This window comes from Pyxicephalus adspersus, chromosome 3, assembly GCF_032062135.1.
Source record: "Pyxicephalus adspersus chromosome 3, UCB_Pads_2.0, whole genome shotgun sequence".
Classification (NCBI taxonomy): Eukaryota; Metazoa; Chordata; class Amphibia; order Anura; family Pyxicephalidae; genus Pyxicephalus; species Pyxicephalus adspersus.
The window spans coordinates 80,234,570-80,258,073 of record NC_092860.1 but is presented as its reverse complement, the minus strand read 5'-3'; the positions used below and the strand labels follow the sequence as shown (position 1 = coordinate 80,258,073).

Here is a 23,504-nt window from a genome sequence, read left to right as displayed (position 1 = left end):
ACAAAACACACAAGGGGTGTACAAAACAAAACACACAAGGGGTGTACAAAACAAAACACTTTGTTCAATTTCCTGCACTCTCTGTATGCAGCCATCGGAGGAGCCCCATTGTAACATTGCACATGTTAGGGCCACACACAGCACCATGGACTCCTGTAGCTACCCATAGATATATATCAATACATATAACCAGGAAATACATGATACATTCACTGGACTTAGCTAGAACACATACTGACGGGTCTTTTTAATACAAAAGCTGCTACTGAGAAATACATAGACTGCAGTGAGGAGCTACAAACCCCAATAACACAATAATACCACACTAATAACAATAACACACTGGGCTGTAGGAAGTACAATGGGCGGTCGCTGGCTTCCTATCACATTACACGACATTGAATCGCTCTTACCGATATGAAGCTCTGACCTGCTGCTCCTGGCACACTCCGCATGAACCATACACACACTGAACTCAGAGTAGCCAATCAGCTTCTAGCCTTCTGTTCGTTTCAACTACGTCAGTTTCAATGGACGGCAGCTTTTTTTTGTCTACGTTGTGTTGGCTATTGTATTCCAATAAAGATTATGCCATGTGTTGCCTAGCAGCAGGCGCAGCGTTGTTACGCAAAAGGATTAGCGCTCAGACCGGAAGCGGAAGTGATAAAAGGGGTAGGGAAGTATTGTTTTTATTTCCTGTGGCGGCATTTGTTGGTAGTCGGTGATTTAGAGTTTGACTTCCCCACGCCTCAGAGTAATGATCCTGGCAAAACACGCAATTTTTTAATCTTTTTATGTTTAATGCTTTTATTTGCTAGTTATTCCTTTATTTACAAAGGGTCTACACGAACTGTTTCCACAGGGTTTAACCTGAAGGATTTAAAATCCCATGTTTGAAATTGAGGTGTTGTAAAGCTTGCCTTTAAACTGCTAGAAAACGTCTATGCAGCATTTTTACTGTGATTATGTTTTCAAGCGTTTATAAATGCAGGAAAACACCTCCCTTGAAATCAATGGATGCATTAACCCAATGTTTTAATTTTTAAAATGTTGCAAGGAACGTTATCTATAATGCTCATAAACGTGCCTCAAGGAAATATTCTGGTGTAGATTAGCCTATTGGAATGCATGAGAATTTCAAACATGGGCTTTTGTGTAGATTAAGCCTAAAATAATAGTAGTAGGCAGAGGTTGGACTAAGTCATCATCCTTCAAGTCTTAAGTTGAGTCTCAAGTCACCAAGGATTCTTCCAAGTTGAGTCCCAAGTCAAGTCACTTCATTTGTCTGCATTTGTCCCCATATAGAAACAGAGCTCTGATCATGTTACAGGATCGCATTCTAAGTCCACGGATTTCTCCTCTGACAGCTGTAGGGGGAAGATAGGAAAGCAGCGAGGCTTCTGTAACACCGCCCTCCTCCCCACCCCCTTCAGCTGTCAGAGGAGAAACTTAGAATGCAAGAAAGGCGGGGAGGAAGGTGGTGTACAAAAGCCTCACTGCCTTCCACCCTTCAGCTGTCAGCAGAGAAAGCAATTTGCGAGTCAAGTTGAAAGTCGTTCTTTATGCGACTTAAGTCAGACTCCAAGTCGCGCAACTCAAGTTCTAATCTCTGGTAGTAGGTGTGTAATATGTTAAAAGATTGAACACACAATGAACGGAATTAGATTCTTAGGTTTGATACATCATTTTTCATTTTGCACTTAAAGCACATTGCACAGACAGCTGTAATGTAATTTGTACTCTCCTATCACATTTACCGGGACCATGTAGTTTGGGGAGACATCTAGAAAATCTAACATGCATCACATCAGAGATGTAAGTGCTGTAAATCAGTTGAGTAAATGTAGACGGCCTCATGTGTTAACCCAGAGTTGTAAGGGCCTATTTACACCAAGGGCAGGTTCACAGATGTCTCTTCATCGCATGATTTCATGGATCTAACAGCCACTTTAGCACCCACATGGCAGCGCTGGTTCAGAAAGAGAGACAGCGTCTACACATGTGAGAGCTAGCAGCAATGAACATTACCAGTACCACTTATTCCCACCCTCATTCATTTCTAATGGGGGGCTGCTGCAGGGGGAAACTGCATGTAACATTTTCTCACTGCCATTGTAAGTTAATTCTAATACTTTACAGAAGTGCAAGGTAAAAAAAAGTGTAATTACTAGTACATTGTATCACAATGTACCCAGAAATATTAAACTATTTGTGTAAAACGAAAATCTAATGCTAAGAGCAGGTTAAGTTTGCATGTAAATACATTAGTTTAAAAGAAAGTTTGACAGGTCTGCAGTCATTAAAATTCTGAATTAAATTGAGCCCACTTAAGTAGAAAACGTCATCAAGATCATCCAACATTTATGCTGGAACCAGAGGGGTTATAGGCAGATATTACCTGGTTACTGATCTCATTTTCAATATCAGCTTCCCAACTGGAATACTAATAACACCACATCCCAATGGTGGATTGGGAGTGACAGTGAGGTGCCTACATTTAGCATATTTGATTCTGTAGGCACTTTGTGGGTTAGTATGGGGTTGTCACAGATCCCCAAGGGCCAGGGCATCCTCAGGTGGTGGCTTCTGTTACCTGCTGGTCACATGATCTCCATTTGCCACATGACTTCCCCTATATAAGGAAGTACCGGCAACAGGACGTTGCTTGAACAAGGAGTTCCTTCTAGTTTTGTTACCTGGTTCCAGCTTACAGCTCCTGAGCATGACACCTTGGCTTGCCTGACTAAGTATTGGGCTCTCCCAGTTACCAGCCCCTGTGTGTACGGTAGATGCAACCTGGGCATCTCCCTTGCGGGGTGCGTTGGTGAACCAGAAGGCTGGTGCCTTAGAGTCTGCCCCCGTACATATTCCTGCCAAGTGGGCTGGTGACACGGAGGGTCCACCACCTGCCTATGATCACCGTGAGAAAGAGAACTTTTGGTTAATGCACAGAACCAGTCACAAGGTGCCTTTGATAATTGGCGACAGTTTTGTTAGTACCCCTGTTATAAAATCAGGGACCTGTGATTGTCTCTAAAACACTTGAACCTGTCAAAAGTAATTGACACACTTTATACCTTTAAAAAATAAAAAAAAACAATATTTCAAAAAATAACACCTATAAAAATGGCATGGGCAGGAATGATGGGAGCCTGAACTTAATATTTTGCTGGACAACCTAAAAGACAATCACAGCAAAGTACATGTTTCACTTTCAGTGAGGTTTTAGGTGTTAACACAACGTATGGCCCTCTTCTTTCTAAGAAAATTGCTCCAGCTATGTCAGGTTTGTAGGCAACCTTCTCTAGGCTGCACGTTTTACTTCTTTTTATAGATATTCCATAGGATTCATATCAGAGACTATAGAAGGCCAATGTTTTATTCTTTCCCATTCTTGGGTGCTTTTAGCAATGTGTTTTGGGTCATTATTCAGGATCCATGACCTGAAACATAGATATCTGACACTGGGCAGTACACCTTGATCCAGAATGTCTTGAGATTTCATTGTTCTCTGAAAAGATTCAATCACCACATGTTGGATGAAGGAAAACAGCCTCAAAACATCTCTGAGCCCCTGTTACCATCAGTCTAAAAGACATGCTCTAAAAAGTATTGCTGCTTTGGTAATATGCAAAATTCCCATCTTGATTTTTTGTGTTTTTCTTACAACACTGGAGTCCTCCTGGTTTATTTTAAACCCAAAGTCACTAAAAAAGTAACAGATGATTTGATCAAACACTGATCTGATCTTGGAGTGCAACTACTTTAGAGTTGTTCTCGGCTTTTCCATGCCTACTAATCTCACTGCTATTCCGGGGCTGATTCTTGGGGCTGGATCCAGGGTTGTTGGCTAAAATCCAATGAATTTAAACTTTCTAATATTATTCTTAGCTATTGTCCCAGGAGCATCAAGCTGCTTGATTTGTGAGACTCGCAAATGGGATAATCATCCAGTTCATTGGATATGCAAAGCTTCAAAGGATTGAAAACCAAGATGAATAGTTTATGACAAAAGTATATTTTTTGATGACCCTCATGATGTTGCTTTAAACCATGACACCAACAGGGAATATTCCCTCTCCTCAGTAACACAAGATGTCTTTTGATGTATCTAGTGGCATCCTCAACTTTATCCTATTTCAGGATCAAGTGTTAATAATCATAGTCCAATCATTGCTCATAAAGTATAGTATATGCCAGGGTTTCTCAGCCAAGGTTCCATGGAACCCTAAGGTGCCTCCAGAGCTTGCTAGGGGAGCAATGAGCAGTTTGTGCCTCTCCGGTCAGTTTAAGTAAAATCAATGATCCTTTTAGCTATTTGTAAAGGTGACATTCTTCCCACTGGCTATCCATGTAAGACACAATCTTCCCACTGACAACCACACTAATGTACAATGGGCTGTGGATATAGTAAATAATAGTGGGAGTTCCCTGCAGGTAAATGTATTTCAAGTGTTCCCCTCATTTTAGAAAGGTTGAGAAAAGCTGGTATAGAACATATTTTATCCTAATTATGTTCCTCATTTAAAATATAAAGTTGAATTCTGGTATTTTTCCCCTCCAAACCGACACATGATATCCCCTCCTGTCCACATTCATATATCCCAAATTTTGCCCCCAATCTCCAGGCATATTTCTTCTACCTAGTCACCCTCATATATTCTTTTCCTTTTTTATATGCATTGTTTAATTTCTTTTTGCCAAAAACAAGTAGGAATTAAACAATGTGTATTGTGTTGGTAACAAAACAATATTCTCTTGATTCAGCCAGGAGATGGACTAATTGTGATATAAGAATCTGTTTTTTTCACCAATACATCTGGGGTCCTCTTTAACATGGTGCACAGTAAGTTACCACTACAGGTCCCTGGGTAAGCCATTTTGCTGTCAGACATTATTACTGTACATCAGGTTAGTTTTAAATAAATGGGCAAATGCTTTTTAATGTCTTGAAATGTATTAAGGTATAGGGAGGGCACAGATATTTTGGTTTATTAGTAGGTGTCATTCTCAATTTTTCCACCAGGTTGTGCTGTGTTTATTTTTATTCACAATGAATTACACTTCTAGTCATTGTGAATAAACAGCACCACCTAGTGGACAACTAACATACCTTTAATGTTTAAAGTGAAAGCTTTCTATAACTTCCAAAACTATGCTAAAAATTTTGCATTTTAGTTAAAGAAAACCTGTACTGTACTAAATTATCGTTATCTATATATCTATTATCAGCCTATATTAAAGCCTAAAATTCTACTTTTTTTTTTTTCATTAGGATTAAGGACCAGATGATGACAAGACTATAGTGTTATGCAACAGTCCAGATAAAGATACCTTGATGCTCAGCAAAGAAACCATGCTAACAAAGTTTATTGACAGCACATTCCTGGAAAATGTCAGTATGATTTCATCCGGCTGTTTTTTTTACCTGAAGAAGCGGACTTAGCTCCGTGAAATGCGTTGAACATTCAATGCCTAGCCTCATAAAACAGACCAACTATGCAAATGTAACTACTAATGTGATGGTTTTTATGTAATTTTAACTAAATTTTGAATAAATGTATGTTTTATATTTTATTTACTGTGTACACTGAGCTTGATTGAATGCCTTTAAAGTCCCAAAATCAATTTTTTTCTATCTGTATATACAAAATTATTTATGAATGGGAATGTGGCTATTTTGAAGGTCAGAAATCAGCAACCTGTCTATACAACCATAATCCACCTGAAACCATACTAGTGTTTATTTTGGGAAAGGTCTTCTGTTGATTAGCTCCATGTATTGACACTGCTTTTTGCATTAAAACACATTGCTGCTGGAAAGAATGTGTTTCAACCTCAAAACCAAAAGGACCTGCAATGTATGAAAAGCGCAGGTCCAACACACCCTCAAAATTGTTAATAATATCACACGATTAAATTAAATGAAAATCTGCAGATGTGAGAGTAAGGTATGCTTCAAATGCAGGTGAAAACAAGAAAAGCAAAGTTAAGAATTACCATCAGAGTTATCACAAACACTTATGTTCATTATCACAAACAAATATATTCTAACATGAGAAATCTTTCTTCTTTATAGAAAACACAGTTGCCCCTGCACTGTGGATGTCAGGACATGTTACTGAGGAGAAGACATGTAACGGTCCCAAAGCTGCAATGAATTAAAGAACTACAGTCAGATCTCTCATGAGTTTTATAAAGTTTGGAAGCCACAGCTTCTCTGTAAATTTTGTCATTTGGATATGTTTTTACACCATGTTTTTCGTTGTTGATTTTTGTTTTCTTGGTTACCTTTTTTTTGTTTTAATTTGTTTTTTTTTTCCCTAAATAATATTTTTGTATTGAGCTTTTTCCACTTAGGCTAGTTACACACGTGCAATAATTGTCGTTAGAAAACGAACGGTTCACGACCGACCATTTATTCACGACTATTTTGAACAATTGTATAGTGCACGATTCTGTACATGCTGAAACGATACCATCAAATATAATACACCGATAATGTACACACATTAGATACAATTGTTTGAACGATGCAGGAAGGAACCATACAGACAATAGATAGCAAACGATCGTCGCCCAATCAGATCAATGTCGACGACATTCTTAGTTCAGCGTCGTTGTTCACATTTTTGTTAACGATTATCAAATGGTTGATCGTTAGTTGTTTGTTTTCAACGACAATTATTGCACATGTGTACGTAGCCTTAGGCCCAGTGCACATGAGCAGATCTGCCAACATTGTGCTTGACTGGCTGATCTATAAGATCCAGTCTTCAATAGACCCAAAGCATGTCACACACGTAAATTCAATAGTTATGTTTACCAACGCGTGAAATTGCTTATGATTGTTTTCCTGTTACATTCACTCCATGTCTGATTGTTTCATTGGATCAGAACAGATCATTTTCTTGTGTGTAGCAGGCCTTAATCATGAACTAGTAGAAGAGTTTGTGAATGAGAATCCTATGTCATCAGACAAAAGAATGCATTTGCCTAAAAGGCTGCATGAGAGGAGATGGAAGGTGGTGGGCATCAGAAAAGACAGAGTTAAATCCAGGGAAAGCTATGTGAATGGGTGGGACTTAAGAAGGGAAATGAGATGAGAGGAAGTGAAACATTTCAATGTTCCAGGAGCAGAGCAGGTGGTAACATAACACTCGTAGCACATCTGTGTTTATTAATGCAGTCACTGTGATCTTGTTAATAGCTAGGAAAGGTGGAGCAGCTTGCAGGCATCACTGTGTAATGAATCTTTTGTCCTCGCAGTATTATGGGCAAGGCCAGGATGAAATAACTTCATGCAGTCTTTGTTATAGCTTTTGCTAAGTGCTAAGATGTAGCTGAGCTTAGATGAGCAGTTTCTTTGTATGTGATGCTATGTAGTCCAAATAGCAAGAAGTCATGATATGCAGCAGACATGCAGTTGTAAAGGGAGGAGGTGAGAGTAACAAAAATGGCCCATTAGGTATATTCAGAAGTGTTCATCATTAATACTTGTCACTGCAGCACACACACAAATTGTTGCATGATATAAATGATTTTGATACAATTGTATATTTTTTGTAATTTACTAATATTAACCTTTGAAAAGGATAATGGATGACGCATATTTGTAGATCAATAGAGGTGTTAATGGCTTGTGGCAGTGTGATCTTTGAGGCTGATGAACACAGAATGGTGCAATTTTGAATGGACGGGGTGGAAAATAAAAGGTGATTGCTTTAAATATCATCTGAATGGTCATGTATTGACTGAAAGTATGTTTACCATTCTATGGGAATGATGGTTGGTATGCAGTAGATCTTGTAAACCTCTGTTCCTAATGGCATTCTTAAAAGCTCTTTTTTTTTTTATTTTATGATCATTCTCCCAAAAATCCTTTAATCGCTTAATAAATGCACTGCTAAAAATGCATGTCTTGTGTTAATTCTGGCTTTTCAAATGTCAAATTGGGGGACTACTTTTTGAGACGGGATTATTTTATTTTGATCTAGATGCATGTTAGAGTGTTACATGCTGATATCAGTGGTTTACACATATTAGACAGGGTCATGTAAATTATTTATTATTGGCACAAAAAAATGAATGTATTGTCCAAATTTAGGGCATCTGTATCAAATGTATGCAATCCAGTGTGTCAAATAAATGCACCATTGCATCTTCATAGGTTTGAAAGGCCCCTTAGGAGTGGTAGACTAAGATTACAGAAGAATGCATCCATTTAAATTTTCCTTTCTTAGAAACCAATGAAATTTCAGCTTGCTGCAGACTTGTGTACAAAAGTAATGAAAATTTTTACCTGATAGGTTATGTTTTTAGGGAAGTCTATTCACTTACATCGTCCGGGCCCTGTACCCTTTTCCAAACCACCTACACTATGTAGATGGAACATGTATCTATAAAGAAAAAAGTTTGATGAACACTTACTTTACCCCCAGCATCAGGGCAAGGACATCAACAAATGGTAAGGACTGCCAAATCTCATGAGAAGACGTTCTTGTAATGGACTGTAGTGTCTTCTCCTGAAATTTTGCCTGCTTTGTGTTCCCCAGACCACTGCCTTAAAAGATGGTGGCATTACACAGCAATGCAAAAAACTGGTTGGGTCATTCTAAAACTTTTCTTTTTAGGTATGTTTTTCACTAAGTCCAGGTTATCTTAGTTTATCAATTGCTTGCACTATAGGAAGGGAGAGGAATTTCCATGGTAATCCTAGACAGTTGCCAGTGGAAGAACTGTTCCTACTGGAAGATCACTTATAATAAGAATGGTTGTCAGATAAATAGAAATGGTTAATCTTCCCATTAGGGTTAGAACATGGGTTCTAACTTTACCCTATTCTCCCCAAAACAAAAACTTTAGATATTCTAAAAATACGTTTATTGTATTGTTCCAATGTAGAAGAATTTTCAGCAATGTGAATATATTCTCTGTGAACATTATATTAGATTTAGTGTCTCTTAATGTTCTTTTCAGCCCAGTTATGGAGTTGCATACCATGTTTCGTATTCATGAAAAAGGTGCCCAGCAAGAGATATTGCGTCAAGATTCCAATCCAAATCACAAACATAGAGAACGCGTCTTCAGGCCAAGAATATCACTTTTTGGATTAAATGAAGAGGAAGTTAAATCAAGGTATCGCTTTAGCACTGAGGTTATACTGGAGCTTTATGAACAAATCCAGCAAGATATAGAGCCGAACTGTGAACGGAACCATGCAGTTCCTGGAATGGTAAAGTTGCTCAGTGCACTGCATTATTTTTCCTCTGCATCCTTCCAGGGTACGGTGTCCGCTCTCTCTGGTATTTCCCAACCTAGTTTCAGCAGGCATCTTACTCAAGTCCTAAAAGCCATCAACAAGTTAACTCCACAGTATATTGTTTTCCCATCAGATAAAGCTGCAATACAAACAATAAAAGATGGCTTTTATAAAATGTCCTCTTTTCCTAACATCATGGGGGTAATTGACTGTACTCATGTCGCTCTGTCACCCCCAACAGAAGATATTTACAGAAACAGCAAGAATTTTCACTCTTTAAATGTTCAGATGGTATGTGCATCTGATATGAGGATTCTTAACTTGGTAGCTGGGTATCCTGGATCTACACATGATTCCTACATACTAAAACATTCAAGCTTACATACAATCTTGACATCAGGCAATCTTCCTGAAGGCTGGATATTGGGTAAGTAGTAAGTAGAAATCCGTTTTTATAATGAAAAGCTTTTATTCTTCTGTCAGATTACAAAAAAAAATATATATATATCTCCCAAGTATTGTGTTTAAAATGCAGCTGTACATCACAAACTATATTGAACGGAATACTCCATACATTGATAATGAGGACATTGATAAAGATGAGTTAAAGTGTGGTCTAATTTGAGTTATTTAGTCTTAAAATTCAAGTAAGTTTTTATATGGCTCATTTAACAGGCATGTTTTTACAATATATTTGGTATTGTCACATAAGGCATGAATTGTTTTGAATAAATTGAATGACAGCCTTTCTGTCCTTCGCACATGTCTGAGTATATGTTCACATTGGCTATGAGGTTGTGGTGCATTTACCGCTTCTGCATGCCAGAGAACGGCTGCCTCTCGAAAACATTACATGTAGTTTCTACCAGCAACAGAATGAATGAATGAATTGGGGTGGCAGTGAATAGTACGAAGACCTCTGACTGCCACCAGCTGATGGCAGCTGGGCAGGATTGCTTGATCCTTAAGCTGGTCTGAACCTGCCCTAAAGCACAACCATTGTGTAGCACCGCAAAGCATGTCTATGCTCCGTTTGGCCGTCCTCATATTTGTGAATATGTGATTAATAATTATACATTGAAACAATGAGATTATATATATCAACCTAATCTATTTTATATTTTCATCCCAAAATAAATAAAAGCACTATACTCTATACTAAATCTTTTTTTATACTATACAGTTTTCTTAATAATTAATGTTTTGAATCTGATACATTTTTATGCCTGGAGATTCATCCAGGCTGACAGTGCTAATCTACCTCCTTGCAATTGGCTACAGCGTTGTCAGCCCGTCACGTTTGTTTATTGGGCTGTTGGGCTTCCTACCAGATCTATCCAACAGATAGACAGAAACAGACAACAGTAGTAAAGTGGAACTCAACCCTTCCTTTCCAAATTACATAGTTGTACATGCTCCTCTTCATCTCTGAAACAGCTTACTGTACATTGCAAGTGCCTTGGAAGCTGCAGAAAGTCAGATGTAGTCTGCTTCATTTCTAGTAGGAGCATGTACAGCATTGTCTAGTCTAGTCTTTCCTCCCCATCATTACTGTCCATGGACTTTAAATAATTGGATTCATTAAATTCTTTTGGTCACAGAGGCTCATTATCACATGTTAGCACTACCTGCCTAGGAATGCCCACTCATCCAGGATAATGACTAGGCATGCTCCCTATTTTATAATCCTGCATATGTATTTTAGGATGACCACCAAACTATAAACATAATTTATCACATACACAGATAAATACAATACAATGATAAAGGCGATGTTCATTTGTCAACACTGGCCTATATGTGATTACCTTTCCTAGAATGCCAATTCTAAAAGTTTTAGCAACAATCCTCCATATTTTGTAACTGCAAGAATATTACATGTTCAAATAAAGAAGGAAAGTATATTACAGGCGCTCCCCAGACTGTGCATGGCTAAACTTATGCAAAGTCAGAATTAGTTTTTGGCTACCTTTTACAGTTTTGCTTACAGCGGTCTTAACAAAGCTCTGTTATTCAAATTATCTTACATAAAGGATTATCAAGGTATACATATGTGTGATATGTTTTGTCCTCAATTGTCCTTTGATTGATTACAATTAATGTACAATTTATAGAGTACAATCAGTTTAAACTGATCCCTACAATCAGCTACAAGTAGCCAATACACTATAAACTTGTTTGATAAGCAAACACTGTAATGGCAATTTTCACTGTTCTATCAAATTAAATAATGTTTTGTGACAAAAAAAAGTGGTAAGATTAAAATGCAATGGTTAACACATCCTCAACAAAAAAAAAACCCTACCCAATCAATTTTGGATCAACATTCTGCTTATAAATTGATCATAAATATGGTCGTTTTGAGTCAATGTTTAGGCCTAATGGATCATCTAGTGTTTGTTTTTATACCAGAAGCTCCTAATAATGCATGTGATGTTGTACAGTAATACGTGTTTAATAACATTCATTAAGTGCCATGGGTTGTATTCCACTTGCAAACGTTCCTACAAATGTTTTGAAGAGTATGGGCAAAAAAACCCTGACATTTATGGTGCAATCTGTCACATAATAGCAGTTTTTTGTTTTACTGCATTACATTTTTTTTTTGCTTACCTTTACATTTTTATTTTTATGCAGCATTTTTTTTTTTGGGGGGGGGGGGATATGAACAAAATCCCTGTAAGCACCCCTCTCAGTATTAAATAGTTTGTCTCAATCCTTGTAATGATTGCTTTGGTGGACAGCATTGTTTGTGTGTAAATATAGAGAAAATATAGATGTGAAGAAATAAAGAAATTCCTATAAAATCATTTCTAGTATTACCTATATATAGTAACAAGAATACAATATTTTCCCCTATAGTGGACCTGTATATGTACATCTTTTAGTTTGATCAAAATTTCTTCCTAGGCTGCTGGGACATATTTCTGTGATGATTTAATTGGTGCAATATGCTTTGATCACTGTTGTTTTGAGACTCCTATAATGATGTCAGCATTTACTGCTTTAATATTGGGTGAGTATTGCTGTTATCACTAAAATGGAGGTGGAAGTGCCACTAATGGATACATCATCTTCCAAACTGGCAAAGAGGAGGACCAGTATTGAAGGTATTATAGAGGCAGCATCTAGACAAGTTCTGCTGCTATAATGGGATGGTTATACAGGAAAGGTAAGGAAATACATTGGGATTTAATATATCTTGGATATCAACAGTACTGGCGCTACAATACATTTGTTTTATAACAGCAGGAAACATTTAGGGCAGATTTACACTTTTATGTTTGAGAACACCTGTAAACATGGTTACATTACCTTACATTTGTCTTGAAATGCACCTCTTAGCACATATATAGTACAAACAAAAAAATGCATCTTTGCTATAGCATACTGCAAAATACAGTTATGTGAAGTGCTGCATTCCTAAAATAAGCACAGATGGGGTCTATTTATAAAGCAACTGACATTCACTGACACTATTCCTGGTAGAGGATCAGTTACCAACATTGAAACAAATGGACCTGGAAGATGGAAGATTCTCTACCAAGGAATATTTCATTAAATGTCAGATTTACTGCTTGATAAATAGACACTGGGTGTGTTTAATTTATCTTTTTTTACACACTGAGGCTTGTTGAGAGGCCATTCAAAATAAGTGATGTCTTAATGCAATAAACATACATGGGTTAATGCACACAAGTTTGCTTGGGCCTTTAAAACATTGGAAGCTGTTGTTCATCAGTATCTGCAGAGTCAGAATTAAATAGCCAGGACATTATTATAGGATGGATAATCCATTTTCTTTTAATTTTTCATTTCTTTTATCAACAGGTACATCCAACTGTTAGAGATAGGGAAATTAACCAAAAACCAAAACACATGGTTTAAAAAGTTGTTCAACATAGCATATTATGTATATGTGTATAGTATCTACATGTCTGTAAATAGAATCACTAAAGGAAAACTATTGAGAATGTAAGATGTATAGTATTTAAAGCGGGACTAAAAATTAAAAAAAAGCACACTTACCTTTAGAGGTTTCTTTTTTTGGGTCCCGCGTTGTCCCAGTATCCATCTTTGGACCTGGGCCGGGTGCCGACATCTTCTCATCTTCCTTTTTTTTTTTTTTTTTTCTTTTTTCTTTCTACATCACCCCATCTTGCACTGAGCAGGCGCGAGGTCGGGTGACGTAGATGGAGAAAAAGAGAAAAAGATTGCTGAGATTGGCAATTTTTTTCTTCCAATAAAGAAAGGGCTGTTCCTGCACATGCCCGAGATCAGGGCATGCACAGAAGGAGCAGCCAAGAGCCTCCCAGGATGCGTGACGTAGGTATCCAGGAGGCTTTGCACTCCCATTCTGTCTGATCGCTGACAGAAACAAGAGGTGCTGCACAAAAGGGTATTGCACTTAAAAAATAAAAAAATAACACTTTTCTTTAAACTCCTAGCGGTAATCCCGAGTGTGACTTTACTTGCAAAATGAAGTAATCCTGAGTCACACTGGGGGTCTCTTTAAAGTAAAAAAACCTTGTTCTGTCGCTGTCCCAAGGCGTCATGCTGGTACCCGTAGGTCCTGGGGACACGTCCTGCTCCTCTGATCTCCAGCCGCAAAGTGTGGATTCGATCTACGGGGTTTCCCGGTGACGTCGATGTGGCCGGGACTTAGCGGCAGGAAATTCAAATAATTTTGTATTGGATTCAATACAAAATAGCTGTATTAAGTCCAATACAAAGACATATTCATATAATACATATAATATATATATTATAAGCTACTGTACACCTATATTACGTTTTAATATTTTCTTTTTTTTATTACAGATTTTTGTGTTATTTTATTTAAAGTTTTTTATTGAGTTCATTACATTTATTAAATATTGGTGAGTTATGCCTAAGAATTACATCATACAATGTAAAATAAATTTACATGCAAAAAAAATGGAACACTTTTTGCATTGAAATTTGCACAGAATTAGAACGCTAGGGGGGTTAAATAAAAGGGTTGTGTACCCTTTTATGTAAAGTACAAATTTTTAGTTAAGGTTTGCTTTATTAAACATACACTGTGCGCTTCTACACCGCAATCATTACCCCTTTATTAAACATACACTGTGTGCTATTACACTGCAATCAAACTTTCATGCTATGATCTACCTATCTTTTTGTTTTTTTTTTACAGTCTTCAATTTAACAAAGTTGCCTATTGAAGAAGCTCTACACACTCATCTAATTAATCTGTAAATTGAGAAATCATCATATGACAGTTTGAATTAACAGTTGATGTTCACATAGATTTCTATCAGATGGCTGTTTTTGAAGTAGGTCCAGCAGAGAGATTTCTTTCAGCTTAATATTTCTAAACAGGTAGTCCCCAGGTTAGGGACATCCAACATACGGACCACTCTTAAATACGAACAGGCTTCCCTGCTCCCTAGGGTGCAGGAAGGAGGCTTGGAGGGGTAAGTTTGCATGACTTGCAGAAGAAATCTTTTGCTAAACACAGCTGAGACTGAGCTCTTCTGCAAGCTCTTGTAACTCTTTAATGACCAAGACAAACTCTGCAGTTGTTTCCTTTTGCATATCAAAAGCACAGCTTGCTCCAGAAGTTAATGAATGTCTAGGCTCCATAAAGTTTTTTATTTTGCTTTGTCTGTGATTAGCTTACAGCGAGTTTTTTATACAGTAACTGACACCATGCTGCCTAATAATATGTTCAAACACCTGTCCTAATTGCATTGAATAAAATAATGTACCTGTTCTGACTTGCATACAAATTCAACTTAAGAACAAACCTACAGTCCCTATCTCGTATGTAACCCAGGGACTACCTGTATATATTTCTCCAATACAAACCTATCTGTATCAGTGCTTCATTCATAAGTATCAGTGTATATGAATGTAGTATACTTGAAGTGGTTATCTCATCTCAACTTACTCAGACAAATAGTGGAACAAGAAAACAAACTTTTCTATGTAAGGTTGGCACACACCCTGCCTTATCTTGTATACCCAAGGTAATTTCCAATTTACTCATCCTAATTCGTCTGCATTTTGTCTTTATGAGCCTACTAGGGTTCTAGAAGTCACTCTGTAAAGTACAGTCTGCTCCCACCCTTATGTTGTGATAGAGCTGTGTTCATGGAAGTGCGTGCATACAAACAAAGGAATAGCACACATTAGAAAGCATGTGATGAGAAGATGCAGTGATGTAAGTACACTGACAGATTTAGGAGCAAATGTAAGCCTGGTTAAAACTAGATCTCTCTGAAAAATGTTATCTGCCATTCCATATCTCCGTCTATAACTTACATTAAAATGCTGCACAACTTGAAGTAACCTATGCAAAATGGTAATGCCAGGTCAGAGATGTGAAGATAAATAAAACTATTCTGGATATTGTTCAAGCCTACCCTTGTGCTTGGATAAAGCAGCAAATAAAGAAAAATGTTTCCAAGTAAAACAACACCTTGAAGAAGATAATTCTTGCAGAAGATGGAAAACCTCTGTATTTACAAAGTGTGGCAATGACCTTGTAACTTATCAATTGTCACTTATATCTACAACAACCCACTGAGGAGATTACTAAAAAAAAACAATTGGACAGCACAAAGGAGGAAAGATGTTAGTACTCCAGTGTTCGAGTTTAAACATTTTCGTGTGCTCTTTTTCATGTCAAGTGCTTTGATGGTGCCCAATATGGAACTGTTATATCTTAGAATTAGTTTTTGTTTATGCAAATATGGATTTTAAATTCTGAATGGCATGCTGCATCATTACATCTAAATGCACTTCAAAGTCGAAGTACTCAGCGCAGGATAAAAATGCCGGATTCAAGACTGAAAGAGGATTAAAATATTCTTGATTTTATCAGATTATTGGGTCCTTTTTACAGCAGAAATGAATTTAGCATCTGCAACCACAGTATGTATTGCATATCTCCAGTGATGAATCCAGAAGTGGGAAGAATGACAAGAAGCCATACTCTACAATGAAGCTCATCTTGACCAAGAGGAATCATATTAGATGTATTTAGGCACTACCAATCTCTAAATAGTTGTTATTTTTATCTTGTTTTTTAAACAAATTTACTATTTTATTTATGTATGTATGAAACCTTACAATTACATTGCAGCATACTGGTGACCAAGAGATTGTAATTTGGTTATGACTGTGTAATATGAGTAAACCTCCTTTGTAAATACAAGCATATTGATTGGACTCTTACACAGAAACCTTTGAGTCACAGCTGTCCCACAAGTAAAGAAAAGTAACAATACCATTGGAAATAGAATAAATACTTACACACACGCACGCACATAATTTATTAGCTTCAGATGATTATATTTTTAAAATAATAAAATGTTTCCTATCTTGCGGTCCTAGGCTGCGTACACATGGGTCATTTTTGTCGTTGGAAAGGATTTTTCACAATCCTTTCCAATGCTGAAAGATGAGAGAACTATGCTCTATAGAGGTGAGGGGGGGGGAGGGTTAGCAGCTTCTCTTAGGGAGAACAGGTCAAGTAAAAAAATAGCCTATAGAATTCGCAATAACAGCAGTTATGGCTTTTTAGTTATATCTTGTTATGGAATTATGGAACAAGGTTATGGAATTATTATATAATGCTGACATATTATACAGCGCTTCACAAAGTCCATAGTCTGGTCACCGAGTGTTGCTCAAAGGGGCTCAGAATCTAATATCCCACCATAGTCATATGTCATTAAAACAGTCTCAGGTCACTTTGGGGGAGATCCACAGAAACACGGAGAAAACTTGCAAAGTCCACGCATATACTGTCCTGGCCGAGATTCAAACCTGTGAACTAGCGCTGCAAAGGCCAGAGTGCTAACCTCCAAGCCACCATGAATCTTCCAGGTTCATGCGTTTTAATGGCAGAATTGATTCTCACCAGGGATTGTTTGAGAGAATGTCTCTGTTTTATAAATGAAGCTATAATTGAGCTTTTTTCAAAACAAGATATAGAGGTATTTGCAAGGAGCCTTTACTAACGCCTAGAAAATTCTACATATATAGCAGTGAATGTAATAGTCAGGAACATTCTATAGCAAAGAATCAATCCCTGACAAAACACATGCACTTAAAACATCTTCAAACAGTAAATGCTTTTGATTGTCCGATCTACTACTTTATAAATGGATCCCTAGAGTCCAATAAACAGTGTACTTACTTAAGTTTTTCAAAAAATTGCAATCAGGCAGGGGCAAAAGGTGATGTACATTCTGCATTAAAATAACCCTATCTGCTTGATTATAATTTTTTAAATACACTGACATGCCTCCATTAGTTTGTGGGCATTGTCATTTTCTTTAGTATTTTGATTATTTTTTATTGGCCTGATTGGGATTATATAACTTCTGCGCAGGCATCTTCATTCAGTCCCAGAAACTGCACGGGAAGCTGGTTACTGGGTATCCCGGCATCCTACTCTGAGCTGCACATTTGGAGCTTAACATTTTTTGACAAAAGAAGGCAGTCAGGCAGATATGTATATTCTATTGGAAAAGGGATGTCGCCTGACCCTCTCTGCAATAAAAACCTGCTTGATAAGAAATTTTATATATATATAAACTTTAGTTCTTCTTTTCCAGTACAGTATTCTTTTCTGCAGTGCATGCACCATGTAATATATCACTCTGTACCTAAAACTATGCATTTTGGTAATTCTGTTTTTTAGCCCTGTACAAACTGGGAATCCTCTGTAGTTAGAATGTGTGGTCCTAAATCATATCAAAAGACTTCAACTGCAGTTTTCTTTACACTCATACTTAACTACAACATTCTTCCTGAAAATAACCTTTAAAAGGTCTTGATAGTGCTGAAATATTCTTCCAATTGGAATTTCCCTTTAAGTAATGCAGCAACAGATCATTTAGGATCCAAATTACCTGAACATTTTTACAAAATTATGTTTTAAAAAATGTAAATAATATTAAGCTATCTTATATTGTTACTAGATTCAGGATTTCTTTACCTACAGGTATGACATCTGGTGTTTGAGGCCCTATAGGTTTGAGACACAGAACACAAAGTAAGGGTTTCCCAAAGCTTTTGTATTTACCCAAGTGGTTATCATTTTTATAAAGCACATTTCAATCTCAGGCTAATGTTAGGGAATTGAAGTTTATACTTCAAATTTGGGGCTTTGGGCCTCTAAACTCTTACATGCATCAGGTCAGGTGTGCTTTGCCTGGATGCAATCAAATAGGTCCTTCCAGGACACCTTGTCACTACGCTGAGCTGTTCTTTAAAAAAATGTCATCTTTAAACTTGTTGGTAATTTGAGCAAGCATCCAATTCAATAAAAACTGAAAAATAAAATATTCAAGGCAAAAAACAATCACCTTTGGCAGCGTCTTCTCAAAGCAATGGGTGTCTTATCACTCTTCCACAAGTGCCATCTTTAAATCTGACAGCTTTCTTTTTCCCCCTTCAGGAGTGCAGATGCAAAAATATGTAAGAATACCAAGGAAGTGAGTTGTCACTTGGAGACTAAGGAATTATCATGCCAATAATGATAATACAACTTGCATGCAAATCAAACAGGGACTCATATATATTTCATTAGATCAGATTGTTGCATGTATATGAACTCTCAATGAACATGTTAAGAGAGAAGAATCAGGAGAGAATAAAGGATGACGTTATCTTTCTAGTGAAAGTTTCAGGTATATTGCCAGATATAGGAGCTCTCATATATGTACTGTATATTACCGAGTAGCTATTTGCCTGGAGTTCAGCTTTATGAGTATGATACCTTTACAGTTGTATAATAGTGGAACAATCTTAAAGGGGAACTAAAGAGTTATGTGATATTTTTATTTAAAAACAAAGTTTTTGTTTGCTTTGCAGGTGATGATGCATACCCCGTGGCAGAGTGGCTTCTCACACCTATTAAATATCCCAAAACAAAAGCAGAAAAGAGTTATAACGCAGCACACAAGACTGCCCATTCAGTTATTGAGCGCACCTTTGGATCTCTAAAGAGCCGTTTCCGCTGTCTTGATCGGTCAGGGGGTGTACTACAGTATTCTCCAGAAAAAGGAGCACAGATTATACTGGCCTGTTGCATTCTGCATAATTTAGCTGTCAGTCGAAATCAGCATGTTGATATCCTTGATGATCTTGAAGCACCACCGCCAGTGCCACCTGTTTCAAGAGAGGAGAACACTGAAGCAGGAAAACAGACCCGGATCAAAGTGATTAACCAGTACTTCACATGTAAGAAACCTTTTTAATTGCATTTTTTTTTTAAAGCACTGTCCACTTGATTTTGTATCTTTAATTCTAACTGATTGTATTCCTCAAGACTTCAGATGGAATAAAGCTTGGTTGGTTTTCCTTGTCTGAATTTATACATCCATCTGTTTTTCCTACATTCCATAGATCTCAGAATCTTGGGTAATTTCAAGCACTAAGCTTTGAATCTTCCTGGTAGGGTTGGGTGCTGGCCTCATCCCTCTCTCTACCTTTTTTTTTCCTATTTGTCAGTAAGGCTACTAAATACAGTGCTGGGTGATGTATGAAGTGGGAAGTGTGGACAGTATTCAGTACTACTAGGATGTGTTGAAAGGTGTCCGTGTAAACAGCCCATGATTCAGGACTTCCTGGTCGATGTGAATGCATCTAATGGTATGTGCATGTAGATAAATTCTAGGCATACCTACATATCAGCACACACAACAACAGTGGAATATATATATATATTATACATATATATTGCTTTGAATCTTAGGAGTGGGGCAAATGAGTAAACCATTGTATGTTGGTTGTTTCCTGAAATACACCTAATAAACCAGACAAAAAAAGCTAAACCTAAAGGACATGGGTTCTAAAGGCTTGCATCATCAATGGACATCTAGGTTAAATGATGGGAGGCCTTATAACAAAACACAAACTGTCCCAGGTCATCTGTCCTCTGCCATGTTACATTGAGTCTTTCTCCCTGTCACCTTTTCTCTTTTTGAACTTGACCATTTACATTTTAGTTCTTTTCTGCTAGTAAAGAGCCTGAGTGTTCAAAAAGGACATCACAACAGCTAGTATTGTCTCTTTTTTCATAAGCCACAGGGAAAACTGAAACTTTTAAAAGACTTTTATATGCATAAAAACTCAGCCTAAAGATATGTAAATAGTCATAATTGTCATTTCTTAACTTCAATAATATGACTGAATTAAAAAATCATTATGCATGTAACATTATTGCTTGAAACTAGAAAGCCTGTTCCAAAAATCTATTATGGATAAAAACATATTCACTGTTCATTGATGGGCAATTAAAATAATAAATGAAAAACATATTTTAAAGTGCAGCTAACAATGGAAACGTATATTTTAAAAAATCCACAATATACTTAAAATTCTAACCAACATAATTCTAATAAAAAGTATGGAGGTGAGAATAGGTTTTTCTGGATTCTGTGGGTCCTCAGATAGTAAAGGAGGCCTTGTCCTAAAGTTTTTTTTGTTTTTTTTTTTAATTCTTTTTATTGAAAACAAGTAGGAAAATATTTAAAAAACATTATTCAGTAATACAGCACATGTACAGAAATTGTACATCAGTTTTATATCAAAATTGTACAGAAAAACGGCTACTGTTTGGGGTAAGTGTGTCTTCTAGAAAAGGCATCCATGTAGCAAAAAACTGTTAAGGGTGCATGTCAGGGTGTTGGGTTGCTTCGGTTTTGTCAATAAGCATGAGGTTTTGTAGTGGCTCCATGAGTTGTAAAATAGTCAGGGGACAGGAGTCTAACCATTTTTTCATGATAAATTTCTTGGGTGCGAGGGGACATGGTTTTTCAAATTTAATCAAGGACAAAAGGTTTATATTAGCAGTGGTGGCAGTCGGGTGTCCTAAAGTTTTAATGAGAGTCCTTTGGAATAAAGGGTGGAATAGGGGGAAATCAAACCTATTGCACTGTTGGGTTTAAGAGCAAACATCCTGAAACAGTGGGAAAAGTTTTCTTTTAAAAATTCCAGACAGCTGTAGCATTTTCTCTCTCTCTTTCTATATTTATATATTGTATTGTATACAGGCGGCATGTGTAAAGTTTCTCAGCTTTAAGTGCGTGCTCCAACAATCATGCTGTCATAAAAACACAGCATTGTTTTTGGTTATGTGATCCCAAAAAGTAGTCTTTATTTTATATATAGCTGTTGTAATGTATCTGTGGCTTATGATACTTTTTTTCCTTTTAGGAACCCTGGCTACCTTCACCTATTTTCCTAACCTTTGGGTTATTGTTTCCTAATAATATGGATTGTCTACACTCCATGGACTTACAATGACGTGTATTGACCGAAATCCCTGCATACAGTTGGGTATCTAATCATATATAAGTTTAGATCTATAGAATGTGTAGGCGTCATACTCTTGCTCTACTTTTCCATGTATTACAATACAACACTATTTTGTAGCGTGCATTTTATCTTTTATTTAATTTTTTTTTAACTAGATAGAACATTTGAACAAATTATTTTACCAAGTCGAGAATATTTTTTTTGTAATGTTTACAGTAAATCTATACAAAACCTAGCTAGTGCACTTGTCTTCCTGAAGCTCAACTAAGCAAATTGTTTGCTATTCATGTCTTCATTTTATGTTTTTTACATTTATATCCCATGAAGTAAAAACCTTACTTTTCAGACTTGAAGTAAAATTGCTATAGATTATTTAGAAATGGATAAGCAGTCGGCTTTGTTAGTGTTTAAACCCCTTGCTATTTATTCCACCAAGTATAATGTAAATTGTGCAGCTAAATATTCAGTCTCTCACATGTGTAAGTATTCCCATTGTCACTGGCACTTTGAATAAAACTTCCATATGCAGATTCCTCACTGGATGTTATCTGTCTTCACCTTGAGTTGTATAATGAGTTTTATTGCTTACAATTACAGTATTCTACAGATGTCATATAATGTGACTGTGAGCTTGTTTTTTTTTCTTTTTTGAGTGAACCTAAACTCCAGATTGTTAAGTTTGTGCCATCTTTTAGCACATTTTAAATTATGTTTACTAATTTCCTATCGTTCCATAATGGGCATCCAGTCACCAAATAATTGACAGACAAGGTAATACCCACCTATAGATCTGAAATCAGCCTTAATGGTCAAGTACTGATTTTTCTATATTTTAGGGGGACAAAGTTTTGATGCACACTAATCAGCATGTATATAACGCCCAAGTGTTGGCTGACACCTGACCATGACCTCCATATGTGCTTTTTGGACATCCCATTCCGAAACCATGGGTATTAATATGGATTTGCCTTTTTCCATGGGTTGTTGCTACAACAGACTCCACTTTTCTGGGAAGGTCAAGATGATAAAGTGTATCTCTGAGAATTTGTGCTTATTCAGCCAAAAGAGCCATGTGTGAGGTCAGGTATGGTTGTTGCACAAGAAGTCCTTTTCTAAAAGTTTTCAGTAGTGTTAAACTGGAGCTTTGCGCAAGCCATTCAAGTTTCTTCTCACCAAACTGGTCCAACAGTGTCTTTATGAAGCTGGCTATGCGCAAGGGGGCATCATAATGCTGAAACAGAAAATGAACAGTTTTCCTAAATGCCTTTGTATGCTGTAGTATTATTAGCAACCTACACTGGAAAAACTACATATATACATGTTTGACCATATAGTGCATAAAGAAAAATTTAATATGGATGATTGAAAATGGGATCCATGCTGTAGGCTCCTTTGCTTTGCAACAGCTGAAACTTGAACATGCAGATCATTCTTTAGAGGGAAGTGACAGAGGTCAGCTTAGTCAGGCTTGATAATTCCTTACCACATAACTTTGCCACTTGTCTTAACTTTTTCAGCCTACTTTATTTACACTTGTGCTAGTTTAGGTGGAAAACTATTAACATGCCCTGTTAACCATGTGGCTTTTTGACCCGACACAAGAAAGATTCAGTTATACAGCTCCTCCTTGCTCTTACTGAAAAAATCTAGTTACAGAAGTACTAATCAAAAGCAATTTTTTTCAAGGCATACACTTTTAGGTAGTCCAATCAACCTAATCCAATTATTAACATGTCATTCATGTTTGGATTATCTGATCTGAACATTTATGGTTCCATGGTTTAAGGTGACATATTTATAAACATGACTATGACTGTTTTGACTCTATTGTGTGACTTTTAGGCCCCCTGTAAATTTTAGCTTTTTAAACCATTATCACATACATATGCCTTGTGGATCCATTTAGTCACGTGATAATGTG

The 23,504-nt window shown here is 36.9% G+C and overlaps 2 protein-coding genes across 6 annotated transcripts in view; one reads left to right on the top strand and one right to left on the bottom strand.

The window, feature by feature from the left end:
- GTF2E2 (general transcription factor IIE subunit 2) overlaps nt 1-612 on the bottom strand; it is a 28,651-nt gene extending 28,039 nt beyond the window's left edge. Inside the window, exon 1 of the mRNA XM_072405421.1 lies at nt 414-612. The gene's annotated coding sequence lies outside the window, so the exon portion shown is untranslated. The remainder of the gene's footprint in view (nt 1-413) is intronic.
- On the top strand, nt 544-22,116 carry LOC140326638 (putative nuclease HARBI1). 5 transcript variants are annotated; one of them, XM_072405418.1, is made up of 6 exons: nt 546-672; nt 5,276-5,395; nt 6,080-7,145; nt 8,980-9,689; nt 19,136-19,504; nt 21,482-22,116. In XM_072405418.1, coding segments are annotated over exons 3-6 (1,101 nt in total). In that variant the 5' UTR covers nt 546-672; nt 5,276-5,395; nt 6,080-7,125; the 3' UTR covers nt 21,484-22,116. The 5 variants fall into 5 exon arrangements, with proteins under 5 accessions (XP_072261516.1, XP_072261518.1, XP_072261519.1 ...); XM_072405419.1 differs by having other exon boundaries at nt 547-672; nt 6,080-6,222; XM_072405415.1 differs by having other exon boundaries at nt 544-672; nt 6,080-9,689.
- The last annotated feature ends 1,388 nt before the right edge of the window (nt 22,117-23,504 follow it).

Bases quoted from the DNA above. Each gene is read 5' to 3' on its own strand.
- LOC140326638 (XM_072405415.1), top strand. From the start codon at position 8,792: ATGGTTAATCTTCCCATTAGGGTTAGAACATGGGTTCTAACTTTACCC. The intron at 9,690-19,135 runs GTAAGTAGTAAG...TTTGCTTTGCAG, and splicing joins TCCTGAAGGCTGGATATTGG to GTGATGATGCATACCCCGTG.